The sequence below is a fragment of the Xiphophorus couchianus genome, chromosome 15 (genome assembly GCF_001444195.1).
Source record: "Xiphophorus couchianus chromosome 15, X_couchianus-1.0, whole genome shotgun sequence".
Classification (NCBI taxonomy): Eukaryota; Metazoa; Chordata; class Actinopteri; order Cyprinodontiformes; family Poeciliidae; genus Xiphophorus; species Xiphophorus couchianus.
The window spans coordinates 6,175,550-6,199,920 of NC_040242.1; the positions used below are offsets into that span (position 1 = coordinate 6,175,550).

At 36.0% G+C, this 24,371-nt stretch overlaps 1 protein-coding gene across 9 annotated transcripts in view; it reads right to left on the reverse strand.

The window, feature by feature from the left end:
- Nucleotides 1–24,371, reverse strand: part of lama2 (laminin, alpha 2) — a 155,907-nt gene that overhangs the window by 28,260 nt on the left and 103,276 nt on the right. For 7 of the 9 annotated variants that reach the window (XM_028039818.1, XM_028039820.1, XM_028039817.1 and 4 more), the window contains 18 exons: nucleotides 24,182–24,358; nucleotides 23,131–23,316; nucleotides 22,827–22,945; nucleotides 22,488–22,605; nucleotides 21,372–21,524; nucleotides 18,072–18,196; nucleotides 17,831–17,917; nucleotides 17,310–17,503; nucleotides 14,451–14,593; nucleotides 13,188–13,286; nucleotides 11,498–11,609; nucleotides 7,137–7,299; nucleotides 3,820–3,898; nucleotides 3,601–3,732; nucleotides 2,560–2,676; nucleotides 2,251–2,414; nucleotides 1,700–1,838; nucleotides 1,008–1,110 (listed from right to left, as the gene is read on the reverse strand). In XM_028039818.1, coding sequence (XP_027895619.1) covers nucleotides 1,008–1,110; nucleotides 1,700–1,838; nucleotides 2,251–2,414; nucleotides 2,560–2,676; nucleotides 3,601–3,732; nucleotides 3,820–3,898; nucleotides 7,137–7,299; nucleotides 11,498–11,609; nucleotides 13,188–13,286; nucleotides 14,451–14,593; nucleotides 17,310–17,503; nucleotides 17,831–17,917; nucleotides 18,072–18,196; nucleotides 21,372–21,524; nucleotides 22,488–22,605; nucleotides 22,827–22,945; nucleotides 23,131–23,316; nucleotides 24,182–24,358 — 2,410 coding nt within the window. The remainder of the gene's footprint in view (nucleotides 1–1,007; nucleotides 1,111–1,699; nucleotides 1,839–2,250; nucleotides 2,415–2,559; nucleotides 2,677–3,600; nucleotides 3,733–3,819; nucleotides 3,899–7,136; nucleotides 7,300–11,497; nucleotides 11,610–13,187; nucleotides 13,287–14,450; nucleotides 14,594–17,309; nucleotides 17,504–17,830; nucleotides 17,918–18,071; nucleotides 18,197–21,371; nucleotides 21,525–22,487; nucleotides 22,606–22,826; nucleotides 22,946–23,130; nucleotides 23,317–24,181; nucleotides 24,359–24,371) is intronic. The other 2 variants (XM_028039819.1, XM_028039816.1) reach the window with 1 other exon arrangement.

The window sequence follows — 24,371 nt, forward strand, 5'->3', positions numbered from 1 at the left end:
ACCACCTTCTACAGTCCTCCAGGACTGCACCATGCTGGAAGGGAAGACATCAAACACAACAAGAAAATCAATGATTTCCTGTAAATCTTTTTCTTCTTTAGTTTGCAAGGAAAAAACAACTGCAGTGGCAAATTTCAGGATAATTAAACTGATCATTAAACTGATCATTCTCTACCCCAATATCAATTGGGCTAGAGACATCAGTTCAAAACCATAAACTTAACATAATTTTTATAGATAATTATATGGTTTAGAAAATGTCTATAATAACCCAAAAGGATAAATCAATTGCCACTATACGGATAAAAAAAAATCCTTTTTGTCATATCTAATTTTTTTATTTTGTAAGCCAGGTGTATAAACTTCCCAATTTTTCTGTCAATTGTCGTGGAAAATAATATATTTCCAAGCACTGTTCAGGTGAAATCACTCAATCAGGTTTATTCGTATATTGTGCACAATACAGAGAGCTTGTAGGACAATCAGTAATGAAGCAGGTCTGGATGAACTTATGAACTCTCACCAAAAGAACTATTTGGGCTACATGTAGAAGGTTGGAAGTTGTTTTCTACAGCTGCATCAGAACCAGACTGTCTCGCCCCTTGTTGTTAAATCTTTATCCTTGGTATAAAACTCATGTGTTGTCTCTGCCTGACAGAGCTTTTTATCCAGACCTGCTTCATTACTGATTGTCCTATGAGCTCTCTGTATTGTGCACAATATATAAATAAACCTGATTGAGTGATTTCGCCTGAACAGTGCTTGGAAATAACACACTCATCAGCAACTTTAGTATAATTCAGAAGAAAAAACAGTCAATTAAAAAACAGTCAGTTTTATTACCTCAAGGTGAGATGATAAAAAGAAATGACTTAATTCTGAGTATCAAGCTAAACACGCTCAATTTAGGCCTCCATAATCAAGAATCGACTTTCCAAGAGTGATTTCATACGTTTAAGAAAATGTTTATGTTTCCAGTCCAGTAGACACAGTGTGTAGACCCGTACCTTTAACATCATTCTGAAGTTGTTTGGCTTTGTTCAGCAATGTTTGACTCTTCTGGAGGGCATTCTGAGCTGCCTCCTTTACAGGGACATCAGGACCCAAAGCCTGAAACAGCACCAATGCAAAACATATAAACACATACACCTTCTAACAATTCGAGAAATAATGCTTTCAGAAACTGTAGATACAAAAGACTTAAAAAAACGTCTGTCATCACAAAAACAAACACTTTTCTGTATTTAATCACTTTACATTAAATTTAATCATTATTACTTTGAAAGAAATTGTTATCTTCTGAGAGGCAGCCAAACTACTTATTTTATTTTACTTGTCTATGATTGTTTTTATGCTCTTTGTCCAAAATCCTTTTAGAGCTTGAACTTTATTGTCCTCTAGTTTTGAAAAATAAAAGTATAAATATTGCTATGATGTCTGCGATGACCAATGAAGAGCCAATAATATATTTTCTTACGGAATACAAATAGATTGTGCTGAGAATAGACTTTCAGGGTCTTGATGGTTCAAGTACTTGCATACTCCATTTGAAGATTGTAGAATTAAGTTGTAATAAATAAATGTCTAAAAGTATCATCTTTTGTGTCTTAATTTTAGGTGCTTATAAAACCCAAATGCATGCAAAACACCAAAAATAAAATTTGTACTCTATTCAAAAGATATTAATGAATTTCCTCACCAGTGCCAGAGCCTCATTTGCTGTCTGTTTGGCTGCTTTTGCCTCTTTTTCTGCAGCATCAACATTGGCTTTAATATTACTGTAAGCATGGACAGCAGCAGTTGCATTGAAGGACAGGTTTTTTGCTTCAGCCAAAATACTGTGAGGTGAAGAGTGAGAAAGAAGGAAAAAACATGAGAGATTAAATTAACTTCTACACAAACCTTTTTCCAATCAAAAATCTTAATTTTGCTTGCGTTAATGGTAGTTAAGCACAATTTTACAAGAATATGGCATTTATACCGAATCCTAAAATTTTAGTCTTGAAATTAATAACAGAGTAATATTACACTGAATTGGAAAATAAAATTCCACTTTTTACCCTTTAGGATAAACAATATTTACATACAAATACCTACTATTCAAAAAATGTGGAATATAAAAATATATATCTCATATCTTTTTTAATTACTCATCATTTGATTTCACTTTCCACCGTATGGCTGAGGCATCTGTCACGTGAAAAAAACATGAGAGAAGATAAAACAGTGATCTGTTTGTACTGTATTCACCCATCTAAAATGGCTGCCGATTCATTTAGCTGTTTGGCATGTTCCTCTGCTTCGCGGACATGTTCAGCCAGGCGGCCATTGCTCAAACCGTCAGAGAGGCCCTGAACTTCGTCATCCAGCTGAGCATGAAGCGGATCAAGCTCTCTATCCATCTCCTCCAAGTCCTGAGAACGGAGATCGGAGGATTAAATTCATCATTACTTACCAAAATAAAAGAAGTTTCTTTTTTTCATTGTAACTCTTAGCCAACCAAGCTCAGTCAGAATGAACAACTATGAAACGACTTTGTGTTTTTTCTTGATTTAGTACCTCCAGCTCCTTGTTGATGTTGTCAGACAGCTGGTTTGCCTCATCTAGAAGATCATTTCCCTCTCCAAGGACCTTCTGCGCGTCTTGTTTGACAGCATTGACTGCATCTCGCTTCCTCTATAAAAAATAAATAAAAAAATAATATTAACATCTGCAACAATACACTATTTTTATTTCTGAATGTTAGATTTTCTATAGTTTTCTTTTTGAGAAGCCTTCTATTCTTTTAAAATGATTGCCACAAAAGGAGTTTTGCTAAATATTGGCTTTTCCTTTCAGGTAATTTCTACATGACATATAGCTGACTAGTATCTGACTAGTACTATTAAACTTTCAAGAGCTGAGCTATAAATCATTTAGTCATAAAAAAAGCATGGACTAACCAGTGATTTGTGTCAAAGTGATCAAATCATAACTTATTGAAATGGAAATAAATCTGTTTCTCCTGTATCTGTTCCATCACTAAAAATGATAAAGGTACCTAAAGAGCATACATCACTACAGTTTTAAATTTTACAGCTTTATGTAAAATTTCAACATTCCAGTGTTTTTTTTTTTTAGAAACTTTCTCAAATCTGTCCATTTCATTCATTTTTTTAGTATTTGACGTTGTTAATCACTTTATTTTGTTTAATCTAAAGCACTTTGTGGTTCTTATTGATGAAATAGAAACATTCTAAAGCCAGGAAATAATCTAAGAAATTAATAGGCATTAAAAAAAAATGTTTCAGGAGAACCAAGTCGTAAACGGTTGCAGCTACCTGCAACAGACTAAGCATGTTTTTTAGATTTAATGTACATGTTACACCTAATTTGATAAGCAGTAAAAGTTACACTGCAAACTCTAACAGCTGGTGGAGTAGAAACACTTTAAGGTATATCACAGTTTAATAAGAGAAAATCTAATCTAACTTGAATCCATACTTTATTTACAACTGTAGAAAATTTATATTTACTGTATATATAACTTGGCATAGTCATCCTTAAATTCTGACAGATGGCTATGTTCTGATTCTTATGTATGCTTGAGTTGGGCTGCACCTGCAGAGCGGTGAGGTTGGCTTTGTTTTGTTCCGTCAGCAAGCCAGCCTGCCTCGCCTTTCCCCGGGCAGAGTTCAGTAAATCTTGAGCCTCCTGGAGCTTCCCCTCATGATCAGACAGCTTCTCTTTTATCTTTGAAAACACATGAGGAGGTACTGAGGTAATAAAAATCATTTAATACATTAGAAAACAAGATTTGTAAGCAGAGATCATGATTACCTCTGCTTTCAAGTCTTCAGTGGCCTGATGAGGGTCACCAAACATCCTTTTGACTTTCTGATACAGCTCTTCTGCTAGACTGCAGAGGAGGAAGATAGTTCATTTACATTCATATCTTGGATAATGATATTATGACTCATAAAACCGGAGGAGTACTTATTTATATGTGTTTTTACAAATGCAAAAACAACTAAAAACACCACAAAACTTCACATCTTCTACTTGTTTCAGAGCCAGTTTTCAAACCTATGGGATGAATAAGAGCACATACAGTTAGTCATGGAGAGAGACGAGGTTAAACGCTGAAAGACGGAGTCCAGTGTATCAACAACAGAAGGAGAAAGTTTTCCTTTAATTGATGAAACAAAGAGAGAAAAGAAGCGGATTTTGTGTGAAAGCTTAAGCTTCATAAAGCCAGAGCTGTTGTTTAAAAAAAGAGACATAATGTGGGAAAATTCAGTTGCACTTGTCTGTTATGGAATTGGATAAGAAGAGATGTGGAGTGAAAATGTGAAAACCTTTCACTTTAGATCAGATATTGATGTTTTCATTTTTTCATACAAGGTTTCACAAAGGTTTGATGAAGTTTAAATAACCAGTAGAGTTTAATCTTTTGAATAATAATAATAATGACTGCTGTTTTTATTTTGTTGAACACCCTGCTATCCTTTTTAATATAAGTAGACTACCTGTTTTTCTTTATATCTGTAGTTAGTTCAGATTTTTCCTTATAGTCCTAATCAGCAATCCTGTGTAAATATACATAGATAATATTAATCATACTGGACTTAGGATTAATTGTGATTCTTTTCACTATCTTTTTATAACCTTTAATATCTCTGAATAAAATCATAACACTGAGAAATAGTCTGCCTTTTTAAATATTGAATATAAATTATCCACTGGGAAGGTTCAGGATTTACAAAAGTATATGAAATATACTATAAACAGATTGAATTACATTTGTAAATATGAGGCTGAGTTATAATAGAGTAGTAAAATTAGATATAGAAGTGATTTCTACGGCATAAATATGATTTGCTGAAATATTTATTTCTCAGATGCATTCAGATAACTATGCATCTGAAAGTTGCTTTATCAGTGACATTAAAACACAAATTTTAATCATTGACACAGAGTGAGTTTGATCATTTCTATGAAGTACAACTGCTTTTTATGAGCAAATGTTACCAGAGGTGAGTCAAAGGATGGCGGTACCATTGATAGTACTTGGTATTAAATGTAATAGACCAAAAATAACAGTAACTCACACCAGAATATAAAACACTAAGGTGGCAAGGTGACTTTGATGGCATCTTTTACTGTAGCTTTTCTGTATGGTTAACAAACCTTAGAAAGTATGCAAAATGACTGCTAGCAACATGCTTTATTTTATACAGCCATTTACAATGCAACTATTGGTTCACAACATTGTGATGTGTGTTGCGGTGGCATGCACTTTTAGTGAGTCTTCTCTCTTTGGGGGCATTTAAAATACTTTAGTAGCTACATGTTTACAATCGCACTCTTTAATGAGTCTTATTTTTCTTCTCTTACATCAATAATTACCACAAGAAGGATCTCGTGTCCTCCAGACAATATCATTCAAAGGAAAATTTCAGAGTGTTTGAGGATATGGGGAATGCAATGATTGGGTATGATCAAACTTTAATGAACCCTGTAGGGAATACCATGAGAAAAATATAAACAACTGAGGATTGTCTAGTCATTCGGCATCTATTGCTCTAGTGTACTGGAGTTCTAAATTGAGTGTATGAATTAAATAAAATGTAATTTGCAGCATGTGAACAAATTTGCTTGACAGTGCTATACTAACAATAAGTCCAATGTGAAAAATATACAAAAACTACTGCATAGCTGAATGTTTTGCATATTTCATAGAGCCATAAATTTGTTTTTCTTGTTTGTTTTTTTTATCTGGTGCTCTGGATGAAATCTCCCCTTAGGCCTCAGTGAAATAATGAAGTGCAGACCAACTCATTTAGTGGCTGAAGCGATTTCTCTTTGTCTCTCCATCACTTATTCTCTCTATCCATCCGACAGATGTTCCCCTCTCCTGTGTTTTTTCTGTCTCATTACATGTTCTTTGTATCTTTATGACTGTTTCTGTTTGTGCCCCTACGGTGATATTTTTAATTAACTCATCGACCTTTACTGCTGAGAGACAAAAGGGGAAAGAGGTATGAAGAGATAGATTGCTAATTCCACCAAATGCCTTGAGAGAGAATGAGAGAGAATGTTAACGAGTGATAGTGAAAAACCTCTTTGCTACAACAAACAGAAAGATGTGCAGCTATCAAATACCTGCTTACCTTTTTAGGTCTCCAGTGTCAAAAAAGAAACAAAGCAAGAAAATACATCAATAGATTTTTTGAGATTTAGGATTATTTATCCTGTTTTTGTCCAAATTGCTTCTGAATATGTACTAGAAAAACTAAATAGTCAGTCCAAAGCATTAGTTTGTGCTGCAAATGATCACATTCAATAGCAAAGTAATTGAAGAAACTATTAACTGTAGAACATATTTTAAAGCATTTAGTTATGACGCAACAACTCAAACTTAAAACCAATCCAATTTTGAAAAGCAAATACTTTCATTTTAATGCCTAAAATGCTGACTGTTTTGCAAAAATAATAGTTTTTTAATTGATTTCTAATTTAACTTTTAAAGAGAAATATACTAGAGGTAGAAGATAAAACAGAAAAGTCAAATAAATGTAAAAGTTGAAAAGTTTTATGTTTTGTAAAAATCAACTGCTGCCTTATTTTGAGGAAGGAGTAAATATAAGACATTCAGTATTAGAAATAGTTGGAAAAACCAACTTTCAATATGTTTTTAATGTTTGCATCTGTTCCTCGTTCTCTTTTGTTGGTTGGTTGAAATTAACAAACAAAATATGAAAAAATAAGTGGTGAAGAGTCCCAGCAGAAAGCAAGATATGCAAGGCAGAGAATGACATTAAATAATGCAAAAATCACAGGAGACACTATGAAAACAGATACATTAAGCATTGTCTTGTGCTGCAAATGATAAAATATACTAAGATATTTTGAACAAAAAATAAACTATGCAAAAAAATACATGACTATAATTAAAATATTTGTTTTCTCAATGATTTGGAAACAAGTTTTCACTTTCTATACCAAAAAAAGAGAGTCCATGTATCCACTTTTTATGTGTTAAAGAATAAAATACATGATACAAAGAAATCTGTGTGGGAGAGGTAAAACACCTGAGCCATGGGTGTGTGTGTGTGTGAGAGAGAGAGGGCGTGAGTGCATGTGTGTCCTCATACTCTTTCTCTTCCTCTGCAATGCTTTTCATCCCTCCAAGCTGCCGTTTTCTCATCTCGGCTAGCATTGCCTGGATCTCCCCCTTCATCTTGCTAAGGCTTTTGTCTGGAGTTCCATCTTTCCGTGAGAGAGTCTTGTTCAACTCAGCTGCCTTGGATTGGAGGTCTGGACATAAAGAGACACGCAGAGACACTGCTGTGAGGATGCTGCTGGAGCACAGACTGAGTTCATGTAGTTGCAGTTGTGAAAACAATAAGAAAAACACTATTACAGCTTGTCTTGTTTCAACTGTAAAAAATTGAGAAAACAAAGCTGGGAGTTGAAACTGTGTTGGTGCAAAGGCCAAAAAATATGTATTTCTAATATTACATTTTAGACATTTTAAGCTTGGTTTTTATTTGCAACCGATACTGTTGAATGAGGGCATATTTTTTGTTGATGTATATAAAAAACTTCCAGCAACTTAGATCAAAGTATTATTTTCCTTATCAAAGGGTCGATGGCCACAATTTAATGACATGGTGGTTATATTTCTCATTTCAATCTTGAAAATCATTGCTATGGCTTCTTTAAACGACACGTTTTATTTGATGACTGTATATATATATATTTTGATATATATATATATATATATATATATATATATATATATTTTGTTTCATAAATTTAGGATTTTGTGAAATTAGAGCAGCAAGATTTTAATATTTTGCCTTCTGAAACCATAGCAATATTATGACTGATCAGGTCATGATGTTATAATAGTGTGTTTGTCACACGTTTGATGCCAAAACAGCCCAGAGCTGTAATAAACTCCACTGGAACCCTGAAATATCAGCTGTAGATCACTTAGGTGAGGCCTCCATGGATTGGACTTGGTTGTCCAGCAAATCCCACAAATGATTAACTGAATACTTGGGTAATTTGGATTCAAAGTCAACACTCGGAAATCATCTTGCTCCTCAAACTGTTCCTGAAACAATTTTCACATTGTGCTATTGAAAAACATCTTGTTAAAAGAATGATTCATTGTGGCACATTGATGTGCCACAATGATTAGGTAGGTTGTAAGCTTCAAAGTAATATCCACACTGTGGCAGAATAATGTTTCCCAGCTCGACATTGTAAGAAACCTCATTCTGCCTCTGTCGGCTTATTTTCTTTCCAAAGTGCATCCTAAGATTTTGAGACAAGGCCACCTTGTTCCATTGCTTTGTTTTCATGCTTACATGTTCAATGTTTGTTTATTCAGACAGGTATCAGCACGGCAACCATAACTGGTCTACGGCTTTGCAGATTCATACACAATAAACTGTTGTGTAAATGCAGTGGCACTTTGGTTCCGTTCTTACATTGTCTCACCACCATTTCCCTTTCAAATTACTAGTATAAGCAAACAGCCAATCATCTTTAAAAAAGACAGTAGTCACTTCACCTGTCAGTGTTTATAATGACACAAACTATCTTCATAAATTATTAGAACTTAATACACTAAAAACTGCTAACCTAAAGTGAAATAAGCTGCAAGATCTCAAAACTAGAAATGGAAAGGATCAGAAAAATCCAGAATCATTGTGTAAAATAAGATTCAATCTCAATTCAAACAAACACACAGTTCAGTATGTTAATTTTTCTGTGTATCCAGTAAGCACACTAAATAATTTTAATAGCTCATGACTGAAAAATTTCACCCTTTGATCTTTACTCCTTTAATCACAGTTGAAGTCAAACTCAGTCTTAAGCAATCCATCATTTAAAGACAGTTTTTTGTTGGAAGCCATGTATCTATTTTATCATATTAGAGTCAGTAAAATCTCAAAAACATCAGTGGTGAAACATACCAAGGCTCACATAAGTAAAACTCAACCTGCCTGACATTAATGAGGATTTTGTGCATCAGTGCAGAAGCAAAAAAATAACCGTCCATTAGTCCTTTTCCTTAATTGTGCATGTGCTTGTGTATGTGTTACTTTATCTAAACTTTATTTGATGGAAATAAGTTGAAATATTTCATGGTTATGCATGTGTGTGTGTTGTGGCAGTGTTGCATTTCACTCATTTGAAGTGTAAACATGAAGTGATTAGAGCCAAGACAGGAGTTAAGCCATCATGCTAATGAACAGCTGTACGGCATGTGTGTAGGGGTGTGCATGGTTCCTCTACCAGTGTGTGCACAGAGGAAACAAAAGTGTGTGCCACAGCCGTATAATTACATAGTAAGATTTAAGAACCAATTAAACACTTAAAACGTGGATGGAATCATATTAAGGTATCTGGCAAACATGTGTGAGGAAATTGTGTACAGTATTTTCTTGCCTTAGTGTTTGTGTGTGTTTGTGTGTACAGAGTGGTACCAATGTGCAGAATCTGGCAAAGGCATTTGTGTATCTGGTGTGTATTTGTGTGTTTGTGACGGCCACTAATTAAGTCTCTAATTGCTACTCTCAATCATTCAGTGAGCCAGGACACAGTCTCTCTTTTACTCTCCTAGAAACACACATACAAGCACACACTATAATCACACTGTGATTAGGCAGAGGGCCAGAGAGCTGGGAGCAACAACAAAGAGAGGACCACTGCAGTTGATTTGGCAACTTTCCCCCCCAAAGACCACAAGTATTTCATAATGGTAAAATAATAATAATAAAAAACATTGGTGCTACGATCTTTTATAAGTTGGACTACTATCATCCCTACCATGCATTACTACAAACGTGTAACTGCTTAGAATACAATTCCAATGAGTTTGAATTGTGAAAGGTTCAGTTACTTAAAGTACAAAATTTCTATTATTTTATTTCACCAAAGGTGGATCGTATTTCACCACCTGTATGTTAAAGTCTGTCCAGTTTTAAACCTCTGGTGTCAGATATGACTGTAAAATATAGCCCTCTATAAAATAAATTTAATTAATTGATTTTATCAAGAACTATGTTTTTCAAGTTCATCGCCAGAGGTTGTGGCAACTGTGTTTTTTGAGATGTGGAGGACGGATAAAGAAGTATGGCACTCTTGAATCGTGCTGGTAGAGAAACAGTCTTTTCTTATACGGCCCAAGCCTTTTCATTTGTTTGTCACTGCTTGTTTTATTTTAAGGAATCTGATGTATCAAGATTTTTCTCTATTGGTTGGAAAGCATTTTTAATTTTGTAGTGGAATATTTTCAAAATTTCCCCCATAAAAAACTTAAAATCTAAGCTTTAACTGGGCACTGGCTTCAGGCAAAGACTGTGCAAGTTAATGGGATCAATATTTTTCAGTCTTAGATTAGGTTGAATTTTACAATATTAAAGAGCAATGTTAACAATCAACAATGCATGTATTACAAAGCTGTGCTTTCTCTCTGATTATATGGCAACCAAACTAACTTGAATGTCTTGCTGGCAGTTCAATCAGTTGTATAACTTTTCTTAATTTCTATGTAACAAATCTGCAAAACTTTAGGACTGCCATCCCTCAAAAAATGTACAACTGCTTACACCTTCACTGTAGCATGGGTAGATGAAACAAAGCAGATTATTTTCATTTAAAACACAATTAGAGTAATATGTTATTTATTCATTCATCAAAACTGACACAGCAACATCACCTTTTTCAATAGGAGAAGATAACTATTGCCAAAAGATTTTATATTATAGTTTTTTTTATTTCATAATTTTATCAACCTTGTCAGAGTTCAGCTGGAAAGGATTAACTTAAAATATTCACATCTTATCAGTGATAGAGAAAAGATAAATATTCAGAGGAAAATAAATTCTAAAAGTGAGCAAAAACATGTGTGTTATCAACAAAAACAGATTACTGGCCAAGTATTTTGTTCTAACTTGTATATTAGCTTGCCAATTACCAGTGAAAATTAGATGAGTAATTTCCCATTATCTAAAAATGCTGTGTTATGGACGAAGAGGCCTGATGGATTAGTTTCCTTCAACACTTGCTCTTTATCAGGATTGTTATTGTGATGCTGCAGCTTGAGGAATCTCTTGAACGCTACAGCATCACTTTGCACCAGCAGCCTATGTGGAGTACCATCAATTTGCCCTTCAGTAACAATTTTGAGGTGCTTTCCTCAATTAGCTGAGCCATTTGGCTGGTTTCCTTTCAAGCCCTCTTTGGAAGATGGAAAACTGTATTTTAAGGACCATTACATCTTGAGATGTTTGGGAAACTAGATGTTTCTTCAACCCTCTTTATTTTCCTGCATATATTTTGCACAATGATACATCTGTGCTAGAATATGATCAGTTCAATAAAATGTAAAATTAATTGTAGCAAAAAATGCAGTGAAACAATACAGCAGATTCAAGAAAACTTTGACAGGATTCGAAAGGAGCTAATAAAGGAGAGGCAGAGCTCATTTTTTTACCTTTCGCTCCCAGCAGCGTGTCTCTGATGAACTGCTCCAGGTCCTCAGCACGTTTATGAATCCTGTCCGCATCGTCCTCCACCTGCTCTCCATCAGCAGATACCTTGGTTGCCTGTAACACAAACGCATACAGCTACATCATAAAATAATAAACAGGCATTACATAGGTGAATATGTTGTAGTGAGGTGAAAATACAAAAACAACACAAATCAATACTGTGTCCAGAAAGGTGGAAAACTTACTGACATGAAGAGAAAACAGAACCTCACACAAAGTTCAAGACAAGTCCAAGAACACAAGAGGATGGATGGAGTTTTGACAGGCATGAAAATCATACCAATACACTTAATTTAACACATGCACACACACAGTTTGAGAGTGAGGATAATTATATGTCCTGCTGAGATTTGACAAGACCATGCTATGTAATTTTAGCCAGAGTGTTTTTGTGAGTAAGCATGTAGGAGATTGGATGTGGGGGACAGTACTGTTGTCAACAAATGTCAGACATTCAGTCTCTAAAAAGGTGTAGCTTGACGGCGTGAATGTGAGTTTTCTTTTTCTCCATTTGATAGGTATAGACCCCTACACTCAAAAGGTGTTTTTCTATTTTGGTTAACTTCCCCTCATAGTCAGCCATGACAGAACATATATTTAGAGAGTGAGAGAGAAGGAAAAACATGAAACTGCTCTTTCACAGAATCTCCACCTTAATAAGATAAAAGAGTTATGGTCTGGTACGCTCTGTTGACTGGAGCTGTGGCCCTTTGTAGGGCCTCCCATTAAAAATGGCATACAGGAAGGGGTCAGACTGGATGTGATTTACAATATTTAATGGCAGACAAAATCACTAAAAGTCAAGGTTTATAATCAATGTTGTAATTTTCATCATCAGACCTTACTGTGTAATTTATTGGGCATTCTGACAAAGAAAGTGACAAAACGTTTTACCACCTGGTAGAAATTTGGATCCAGTGGATGGGCAAGAAGGTAGATGGACCTTGTAATTCTAAATGAGTAGGTTGAACTTAGAACATCTGGTAGAAGCTGCCATTCAGAAAATCTGAATGCAGAGTTCAGCTTTGCCCCCCTCTTGTGGTGCGTCAGTAATGGCCTTATTTACATAACAAAGGCGCCTCTTCACACCCTCTCTTGGAGGGCCAAACTGGCCCCTCTCTGGTAGCTCTAGGGACAGGGCCAAACTGGCCCCTCTCTGGTACCTAGAGGAAGATTCCCATTTTGGGAATCTTTGGTAGTTCTAGTGTTAAGGTTCTAATAGGATAAAGCTCTGTAAAATATAACACACAATATAGGGCTAAAGCTGGAGAGTAAAGTAGTTATCACTCCAGGTTGTCAACTCATTCCCAGTTTACTATCCATGTTTCCTTCACTCATTGTGTGCTGTCTAAAAATTATTTGTGCACGAAACTAAACAAGCAATATATAAATCCAGTACATTTTTATCTTTTACAATTTCACCATCTCAAATATGATTGCAATATGTCTACACTTGGAACATCCTCAAGACTCAAATATGGGAGTCTTGCTTTGTGAAATGACTGAGTCACAATATCAGAGCTCAAATTTCCACAATTCCTTTGGCTACACAGAGAGTGAAATTGAGATGAAAAGAAAAGAAAGCAGACACAGGTTAATGTAAAGTTGAAAGAAAAACCAAAGGATTTGCACCCTGCTGTGTAGCTGGTCCATCTCAATGACCAGTGATCCCAGGTTGGAGTCGGCCAGTTGCAGTAATCTCTCCGGAGCTTTGTGAGGCGATAACATGTGCTTCAGAGGGAAACAGAAAGATGAAAGTATTAGACAGAAATGTCTGACACAATGTGGCCTCGGGCGATGTTTTTGCAGCCACCCAGACCTCTGCTGCAGGGCTGAAAAACAGAGGAACCAGAAAAATAACTTGCACAAAGAAATTTCTCATAAATAACACTTTTAAAACTAACAAAATGCAAACAGTTAGACAAAAGGAAATTATTTTTCTCTTAAACATTTGCTTCAATCTTGGGAAGCTGGAAAATAATTGGTGTAAAGCGATGGCTGGAAATTTGACAACAGAACCCAAAACTAGAGTGTTCATGAGCCTCAACTCAAAAGGAGAATCGGAATCAATTGGAATTAAGCAGAGATATTAAATTTTTATTTGCAGAAAAGGATACAATGTGCTTGAAAAAAATATTGAATTAATTTATTAATTTTTGCCCAATCTTTGCTTAAATATGTGAACACTGCAGCAGCTACTGATCAAATTCAGAAAAGTGGCCAATTGTTCTTCTCAAGTAGTTTCAACACTTCACTTTTTCCAGTTTGTTGTTGATGCATAAATAACTCTTAGCAATAGTTCTTTAGTTCTAGTTTTACTTCTTACATGATCTTTTGATTTGTTTAGACTAAAATATTTAACATAGAGGCAACACAGCATTTTGTGGAAATTATTATGTACGAGAATGTATTTATGTTTTTTATTATTAAAACCAGCTGACTCATTGTGACGATACCTTACAGAGTTCACCTGTAAGGTGTCTCATCTTACAGGTGAACTCTACAGTACCTTACAGTAGGTACCTTACTACATACTTAAGTTAGAGTTAAAGGTAGACTGATTGAATAACTGATTTAATCTAGAATGAATTTGAAGGGGAGAAATTCACAGTAAATTGACAATTTGTAATAAACCAACTATAAAGGTGTGTAGTTGAGTTGTTTCCCAGAGTAAATTTGATCTATTTCTAAGAAGCAAAATATATGAAAATGTTTCACTTTGACTCGTGTGGGAAACAACACACGCTAAAATATGTCAAAAAGTTCAAAGCAATGCAACATTTAAGTTGACTTTTAGACATATCTATAAGTAGTATGTTTCACCCAGCTTGTTCTATGGAACAATATTACCCAGAACCAACATACATAGAAACAAATCAAGTTAACATTTATTACCTTGAGCTCCTCTGTCATGTTTTCAAAGCGGTACAAAGCTTTATAAGGTGGCGGGAGGGGTGTGGTCAGTGTGACATCAGTGATGATGCGATAGAGACGGTCCATGTCGCTTATTAGCAAACCTGAGCACTCATCGTCACAGGCTGGAGAACGGTAAAGAAACACAGTTCTGAATCAGTTCATGTGCAATGAGCCCCACTAAATTCATCTGAAATATTTACTATCGGCATTGTGAGGTTCTTGTTTCCCAAGTTTCTGTATAAGGTCTTTTTGTAACTGTATGTTTTATATATGTGAACTTATAAATATATCAATATGTGATGACACTTTTGTTGTTCTACCCTTAGAAAGACAAGGCTGCTGATGTATAAAATCAGCCTAGAGAGGAGAGAGCACCTATTATGAGCATACACTATGGGCAAAAGAAAGAAAAAAACACACACACACAGGAATTGACACACAATTACTTTTTAGTAAAGTGCTAGGAAAACATAGTTTTCTTTTTCGCCCCCAGGCTGATTTATTGCAGAAATTAAAACTCCTGACATAGGAAATCAAAGATAAATTAAATAATATACAAACTGTTTCTAGTCTATCAATCTCTGACAAAACTAAAACACACAAATTAACCGCTGCTTTTAAGTAGTTTCATGCAAAATGTACACACAAAAACACCACACACACACACACACACACACAGAAATTTGCACTGAATATGACACGGTGTCAAGACCTGCTTGTCTCTGCTGTTCAGAAATCTAACTGGTGTTAAAGCTTAACCTACAATCTTCTACAAGTGAAAGCAGCTTGTCCTATAGGATTAACTGTTTTATACTTTATGAATGCCTGTCTGTGAAACAACGCAGGGAAACATGTCTCAGTCCTTTAGTGTACAAGAACATTTTGAAAAATGTGCAAAAAGACATAATACTTGAAATGACATTTACTGTACATGAAAAACCTCATTAAACCTGAATAATTTTGAGATGGAGCTGAAACATAATTAGATTCAACCTCCACTTGCAAACTTTTCATGATGTTTTTAACCGCAAATATTTTTACATTTGTCTATTTCACAAAAGGTTTTGACTACTACTGCACCTTATTTTCCATAAATGACATTATTCTAAATATGTGTTTACTAGTCTTACTAGACCCCCTTTCATATTCCTCTATAAAGCACTTTGAATTATTTTGTTTGTGAATGTTGCAATACAAAAAAGCATTCAAGTGATTGCACTTTTATTTCTAAATTTACATTTGTAATGTGATTTATCTTCTTCAGTTAGCATTTGTCTTTTGCTCTTATTGTAAATATACAACTCTTTGTAAATTTAAAGCAAATACAGAAGCAGGGGAAAACTAAAACAAATTAAAACCAATATAATTTGATCAATTTTAAGCTGATGTATTAAGCAATATACTGAGCATATGATACCTTCTTTATTTTCCCCACTGAAGATAATCTATTAAGGCCTGAATCCCCTTCCAGACATGGGCTTGGGGGTACTCATATGTTACACCTGCATGTAATGGATTAATAATTACATTCTGAGCATCTTTTTGTAGGTCGATGGGGGGAAGTTTAATAACGCTGCAAACTGTATGACATGACTTGTTAAATTTAAGCTGGATTTCTGCACTTGCTTAGATGTTTACATTTCTCCCATTCAGAACAAGTGCTTCGCTGTGCCAGACAGAATGCAAGAAAAGCCAGAGCATGGGAAAACACCGAGTGGCATCACTTTTCAAGTAAGCATCAGTTTGACTACCGCCCTATCGTCAGAACCAGGACCTATGATTATGGTTTGGACACAAAGGCGAGCAGCATGGCGTCAGGGTGGCACTGCAGCACTTCCACTTTGTGAGCATACATTCAATGTCAGAACATGCAAAGACATGAGCGAGCAATTTCCTTACCGACCTGACAGCAGCGATTTCACACTGGCCTCTGTCTTACGACCTTTTCTTCCATGTTCTCATTCGCATGCATACACTTACTTCCAGACAAGCTAATGGCACTAAATTGGCACTGCTATTATGTTCATATTAAGTTTAATTTAGCTCCAAACGACATTTAAATTATTTTCTGAATGACTTGAATCTGACTTCTGCCATGATCTCGTCTCCCATGGCAACTAGAGAAAAGGCCTCCGATTTGCATTTCATTGCCAAAATACAGTAAAAATTTCAACTTCAGGTGACACTGCACATGTGTGAGGCACCAGAATGACAGTAGCAGCAGAAAATAAATGAAATAGACCAAGACTGAATGTAGGGTTCATGGAGTGTAGAACCTTGAGATGCAAATGGGGTTTATGTATAACTTCTGCAGTTAGAGGCTAATCTGTGTAATGGCTTCAATTTAAAATGCTATTTAAATAGGGTCAGCAGGTTCACACCAACCAGTCTTGGGACAAAAAAATGCTACATTACCAACGCAAAATATATCAATTCAAAAGCCCAGCAAGACACACAATTGACCTTACATTCTGCAGATCAGTTGTCTAAAACAGTGTTTTTATGATCCATAAAATATCCCCTTTTAATTACAGGTTTTTCATCTCACAAATATAGTTTGGTTGCATTCATTAAAAGAACAAAATCATTTATGCTAAATATATCATCGTATTGTGTAAGGATATGCTGGTTGTTGGTGCTGCTGTTCCGCATTATTCTTATGAATTTGTTTGTTTCAGAAGGGTTGCAATGCAAAACATTAAACTTTAGTCAGTCACATTGAAGTTTGTGGTTGTAACATGACAGATTGTCAAAAGTTCAGTGAGTATTGCATTTTCTTTTGGTGGTACAAGAGAGAAACAACAACTCAAAAAACACAAATTAATATATTAGTCTTACAGATTATCCCAGACGGTCCACACACATGCCGATCCATGCACTGGTCACACAAAATTCCAGATGTCCCAACCCTGCAACGGCACTGGCCCGTGACAGGGTGACATGGTCCTGGTAACGAACCCCACGTGGTACACTTACACTCCTCACAGCGACCACCTGGCATCTTTGGGTTACCGTGGTAACCAGTGGCACACCTAGAGGAAAAGGATGATCAAGCTTTGGTCAGCCAAAAGTTCTACTAATGGAGAATGTTATCAACCATCCCAAATAATTCCAGGATATATTTGAGAGATACTCAGTGTGCACCTGCACAGCAGTGGGACGCAGCTCTTTTTCTAAATACATTGGAGCTACTACTATTTCAAGTCAAAATATTTGCTGTGCACTGTGCTAGGTTTTTTTTTAGCTTTTCTTTTTCTTTCAGACAAATCTGGAACTGAATGTCAATCTTAGTGGAGTTTATCTTAATGCAGACAATTGTACAAAGATATACATACTACTTTTCTCTATCCTAGTCTCACCTTTCACAGTATTTTCCCTCATATCCCTCAGCACAGGAGGTACAGCGGTAGTCACTGAAACCTTCTGCCACACATGTAGGGCTGAAACTAGATTCAGAAAAAAGTAGTTATAAAATAATTAAAAGATAAAGAATCAACATAATGCAGAATACAGAAAAAGGGAGTTACTGATGTATTCCGCTTTAAAAATGAGATCATAAGCATGCATAGAAAAAAAAAAAAAATCAACCCAAAATATTACTTATTCTCTGGATTGGAAAGGGGGCAGGCGCAAGGTTTGCAGTCATCTGGAGAACCTCGGACCAAACCGTAGAAACCTGGAGCGCAGCGTTCACAGTGATCCCCCTCCGTGTTGTCTTGACAGTTCTATCAACATAAATGCAGAAAATGTGTTTTTGTTTTGAAGACTCCATTTATTCCCCCTCCATCAGGATTCTCTTAAACTTGTAGGTCCTGAAATTTCCATCTTCCACCCAGCATGAGTTTGGTATGTGTGGTAGGTTTTATAAGGAGGATGTTGATGCATTGAATGTAGCTAATAAAAATAAATAAAAGTTTAAACATGTGGTTATCTTCTACCTGCACAAGAAAACTCAAGGCATTCATGAAGAAGAAATAAATTGTTTTTACTAGATTGCTTAGAAGAAACCTCCATAAAAATTGGTACAAGTGCACTCATGTCTTGAGAAAAGTTTTTAATCCTTTAAAAATAAATATCTATAGCTCTACAAGTGTGGATAATCTTATACTTTTAGCCCCTTTTTAGGTACACTTGTCCAGTAGCTCAATATAAATAGTAAATGGGACAATAACAAGGCAGTAACTTGATGGGTTGGACATCCAGTGATGCATTAGAGATCACTAGAAGTTCAAACCACGCATCAGAATGGTTTAGAAAGGGGATTTAAAAAATTAAATGTTGGAGGTACAAAACGGGCTGGTCCAAGTACTTCAGAAACTGCTGATGTCCTAGGATTTTCACCAGCCCATCAGGTTTACAGAGAATGAAAGAAAGAGAAACTAAACAATAAATCTCAGTGAGGTGAATGAAAAAGCCTTCCTGTTTAAGAAGAATGGGCAGACTCGTTCAGCAAGGCAAAAAAGCTACCAAAAAAAATCACTTGTTATAATTAAAGTAAGTAAAATATAATCTCTGAATTCATATCATGTCAAATATTAAATCAAATAGTCTTCAGAAGCAAAAGGCCTCATCAGGTGTAGTGTTTGTCTTGAAAGAAGAGAAAACTGAGACTGCAACTTGCAAAAGCTCATCAAGTTAGGCAAATCTGCTGCATCTGCATAATATCAAATCAATACGGACAAAAATCTCTGCAGAATGTTTTAGACATATATAACTGAAGAATTGTGGTAGTTTTGAAGGCTCATGCTAGCAAGACGAACATAAAAATTAGTCAGTGACTACTTAAGATAGTTAGCCTGGTACCACTGGCTGATCTGTGGCAAAACCAGGAGAAATAACAAGTACCGTAGTAACACACACCTATTATGTCAGTTTTACATCAAAACTTCTCAAACTGGTGTGCTTAGCTTTAAAGAGAGCCATGTAGAGGTTTGTACTGAAATATTTTGCAACATTGTGGCAGAAAGGTGATTTCAATTCCATTCAAATCATCTCTAAAACTACTCAAAGACTTCTCTCATTATAAAGTGAGAGAAGAAAACAGGACAGGCTGAGCAGTTACATACAGATTCACACATCTAAAAGATAACTGGGAAGTGCCCAGTGTGATTCCAGCTGCCATTAAAGTGCTGAGTATCTCTACTGTGGTGGCAGGGAAATGATTGCCTCTTTCTCTTCACCATCCTCATTTTCTCAGCTTTTCTTGGCTTTTTCACAGCTCAACTTTTATCTAGCCGGGGCGGTTTCGGATAAGAGATGCATTTGTCCACATGGTAATGATGCCAAGGCACACCTCTGCATGATGAGGTGTAGTAAGTAAGACTGTGTGCCGAGCAATCATGTTGCTGTTACCACACAGGTGCATGCCTACACACTGGAGTTTAACGTCCTTCTTCAAAAGCAGACAGAAATAGAATACAATTTTCATAACCTGTTACTGCACAGACAGCCTTAACGTCACAATAATATGCAAAGAATTTATTTCGCAGCTCATTTTAACTTCACTTATAAGCATATACAATATAATCTTCCATTACCTTTATAGAAATTATACAAAACTCTATAAGTACAATAATTTTCCAGCATATGTGCACAGTAAATATAGAAAAAAAAAAAAACAATGGTCAGCAATATAACCAACAAAACCCCCACTATATATACTCAACTGAAACAAAACTATTGTAGACTTTCTCACTACTGTTCATATCCCAAAGGTCCCATCTAATGTGTTGCACTTGTTTGTTTAAAATGGGAACTTTAGTTGGTACAACAGAAAGTTTTTTTCTTAACGAGGCAAGTCATTTCCATTACCTTCCTCAATTTCTCGTTACTGCTAATTACCACAGAAACAAACTCGTTTAGCGTTTTCAATTTAGCCTGCTCGGTTAGAAAATGCTAATGACGCCGTTATGGAAAACGAGGTAGAAATAGGCAAGGAAAAAAAATGGCTGGGAGGCAAAGTGAGACCGAAATTAAACAAGAGGGAGGGAAGACGCAGAAAGAGAGAAACAAATTGTTACATGTCGAGAAATTAGGCACGAGTGAGACAAAATGAGACACAAGGTAAAGTGGGTTTGTGAATAGGAAAAAGGACATACAAGTAGATGATAGAGAAAAAAGGGTGAATGAATATGCAAAAGGTAAGAGGTGGAACCTTTAAAGGCAAATGTTTGAAACATTTAATGAGTCAAAAGCAAAATTAAACGAATGGGAAAGTAGGCCAACCAAATACAATTGATGAGGGGGGAAAAAGACATTAAAACGATGAAAGGGAGCCCAAGTACTTCAAATGTGAATATTTTCAAGTGACCAGTAGAACCAATTTACCTTTTTTCATTAGTGAAAAAAAAAATAACCTTCTGGTTTTATAGACTAAAATACAATTGTCAGTTTTGAATATAGGTTGAATAATACAAGAGAACTGGTATACAAGTAGATTTTCTAAATTAGGCTGGAGATTAAATACTGTTTAAAAGGTATAAAAACATGTTTACAAATATGTTGTTTCTGATAGTCAAGGTTATTCTCTCATTCTCCTCTGACCTTAAATATTGGCCTACAAACTTCTGATCACTGGATATTTGATATTTTTCTGATCATTCTCTGATAAACCCGAGGTGAGTGTGCTTGAACATCCCAGCTCTACAATTTGATCTTGCACACACTCATTCTTCTTTCCTACAATTAACACATGTTAAAATAAATCAGACATATATGAAAAAAGCTGCACAAAATATGAGTTAGACAGGTGGTAGTTAATTATTGCCAGGCTAATTACAGTACCTGACATCCCCCTTAATACACTTTCTCATTACGCTTGTTTCTCTGAAAACTACTCAACATATGGCTCTGTGATGGGCTCCAGCATCAGAGTGCTCACACATGTACATGCTCATTTACCTGGCATATGGATGTCTCAGGGTCACAAGTGGAGGAATGCCCATTGCACTGACACTGGACACAGCTGCCCATGCCGGCAGCTGTTGGCAACCTGGATGCTGGAACAGAAACCGGCGACCCAGCGCGGAGACGATAGAAACCTGCAGCACACTCCTGCTCCAAGGTGGGGCAAAAGAGAAACATTTAGAAATACTTCATAAAAGCAGCTTTCATAATAATACTGATATTAGAATACATCACTAAACAGATTCGTCCAGGGACTCCGGCAATAATCACACGCTTACTTCCCTAGGCAACAGTTGACTGCTTTCTCTCTCTCACACACACACAATTAAGAGTTATACACTTCAGTAAGTTTTGGACAAAGACACAGACATACAGATCCGTGCATGTTCATACGCACATAGACTTGCAAGGTAACTCTCTATTCCTCTCCCTCTCCTGTTCAGCAATAATTAATGGAGTCCATTTAAAGAGCCATCTGTTCCCTCTGCAAGCACTAAATGCCCGTTTAAAAATACTTTATTAGCAACGACGGCAGCTACAAATAGCACAGCCATCTGTCTGGCAAGTCTGCACGACCTGAGCATTTTAAATTTTAGCTGCAGCTTGGTTGTTGGTTTCTATTTGGCTTTGTTTCAACACTATCTGTACCTTCTAAATTACATAAACAGAGATCACAATGTATTTTAATCGCCAAGTTAGAGAACATAACGAAAAAAAAAAGTTTTTTGAGATCAATAGTAAATCCTAATAAACTTTTGGGGACTTTTATCCAAAGTTAAGCAGATGTTTAGAGTCTATTTATTGGAATCTCTATCCATAGACTTCCAATTAAATCAAATATTAAGACACTGCTGAAAGTGGTTTAAAAGGAGCTTGAAGAAAATCATGCCTGAGTAAAAGATTTACTAAACCCGTTGAGGTTGAATTATACCAAATGCAATGAAATATGTTGATTTAATCACAGAAATCTTCTCTTCATATTCTGCCAGTTACTGAAGATCCCATTCAGATTAGAAACGTCTCAAAGTGTTTCAAAAATGACCAAGAACTGATGACAGAGGGTCTATAAAATACATCCTATTTACAGTGAGTCTTTACATGTGTGCATACCTCACAAGAAAGCCCAGAGTATCCAGTTGGACAGTCACATTTTTCTATCTGATGGGCTTTCTCGTTTTGCTCCGTTGGTGTTCCTTCCTCTGCTACGGTTAAGCTGATCTCTGAAATACTGAAAGGAAGAAGTCACAAAACAATGTTGGACATTATAAATCTGATTTCCAATTTAGTTTCTGATGATTGCTTAAATATAAATTTCCAAAGAGTTCTAGTTTTATATTTGACAAGAGGTTAAATGTTATCTATAATTTTTACAATTCCACATCCATTAATGACAAACTCCTAATGGACATCTATGAAGATATGCGTTTGTGTTTTTTGGGGGGGTTTTACCGGCTATGTCTCATCAGATTGCCATATGAAGCCTTAATCAGGATGTAGTCCACATAGAACAAAACGTCCATGAAGTCCTCCTGACTCATAGACCGGCCATCTGCAAACTTCCATTCATGCTTCACACAGAGATAAAATGTGGGGAGAAATTCTTATCTTTCTGCAGTCTTGGGGTGTAACAAGTACAGTTTGTATTACGACGTTTGATGAAAATAGACAGTACTTTCTGAAAGCCTTTATGGCAATACAAAATTGTATCCTTAAAACATGAGACTCCAACAACACTTCATTCTCTGTACTTTACCTCTGTCATGTCGATCTCATGACGGGTGAGCTGACCAATCTGAAGTCCTGGGATGTGCCGTGTTATTATGATATTGTGGTTTGGACCACCTTTAATAATGACTTGAGGCTCATATGATGAAGGACCGGTTTCGTCTCTGGCTTCATAGTACACAGCGTATTTCAGTTGTCCTCCGTAGGCTGTGATCTAAACAAGATAAAATATTTTTCCCCTCAGTAGATCCATGAAAACTTTATTGGAGACAAACTTTTAAGCCTATTAACAATAATTATCCATTTCCTCCCTCCCCTCAGAACAATCAGCTTTCTTCTACATTGGCAATATGTGTGGAGGGAGATGAGCAAATTTGATCCAGATTTTATGATTCTCCACTGACTTGTTATTGTTGAAACTGGTTAGCAAGTTTTAATAGTTATAATAATACAGTGTTTTTCCTTCTGAGTATTAGTTTCATAAACTGACCAAACTCATTATTAGTTTTTAGCCTCCCATCCCACAAAATGATCTTTTTTTACATACTACAGTGAAGCTGTTTTAGCATCAGCAGTTCCCTGTCTGCGTCATGTGACCAGCTGAATCATTAAGTCATGAAAAACAAGTAAATACGCAACCATTAACCTACCATACACAATTTTAGCACACCACTCCATGTGAAAACATTGCCAGCAGGTGCAAGATGCAAGTTTTTAAAGAGTGTAGCTGTATGTGTGAAAAGAGAGAACTAAATGCTGTTGGGCAGAAACTCCAGTTAGGACAAAACATCTGTTGTTGCTAATAAACTGTGTCTGAAATATCAGTGAGATGCAATCACTGAACTTATTACTTTACTGCAGTTTTTTTTTTCTTTTACTGTATTTGAGGTGTTCAAACATTCCCATGACACTCTTATGTACTTAATGGAGATCTGGACGGCATCTTAAATAACTCAGATAGGCATTTTGAAAAGAAATTCTTGATTGCAATGCACTTAACCATCTTTGTATTGTCTGATTACCATTAGAGTTACCTAATGAATATTGCATATGGTACATTGCAAAGCACAAGCTCTTACCATAGAGCCTGTGAACTGCTCTGGCAGCTTCCAGTAGTACGGTTCAGACAGAGTTGTTGTGACCACTTCTGCATGAGCCAGTATCTCTGGGTGCTGGAAGCTCACTCCCGCCCTCTTCTCCACAGTGTTGGATTTGTCCACCAGGGGGAGCACTGTCTGCTCTGGCCTCAGTGTCAACTGGAATACAAGA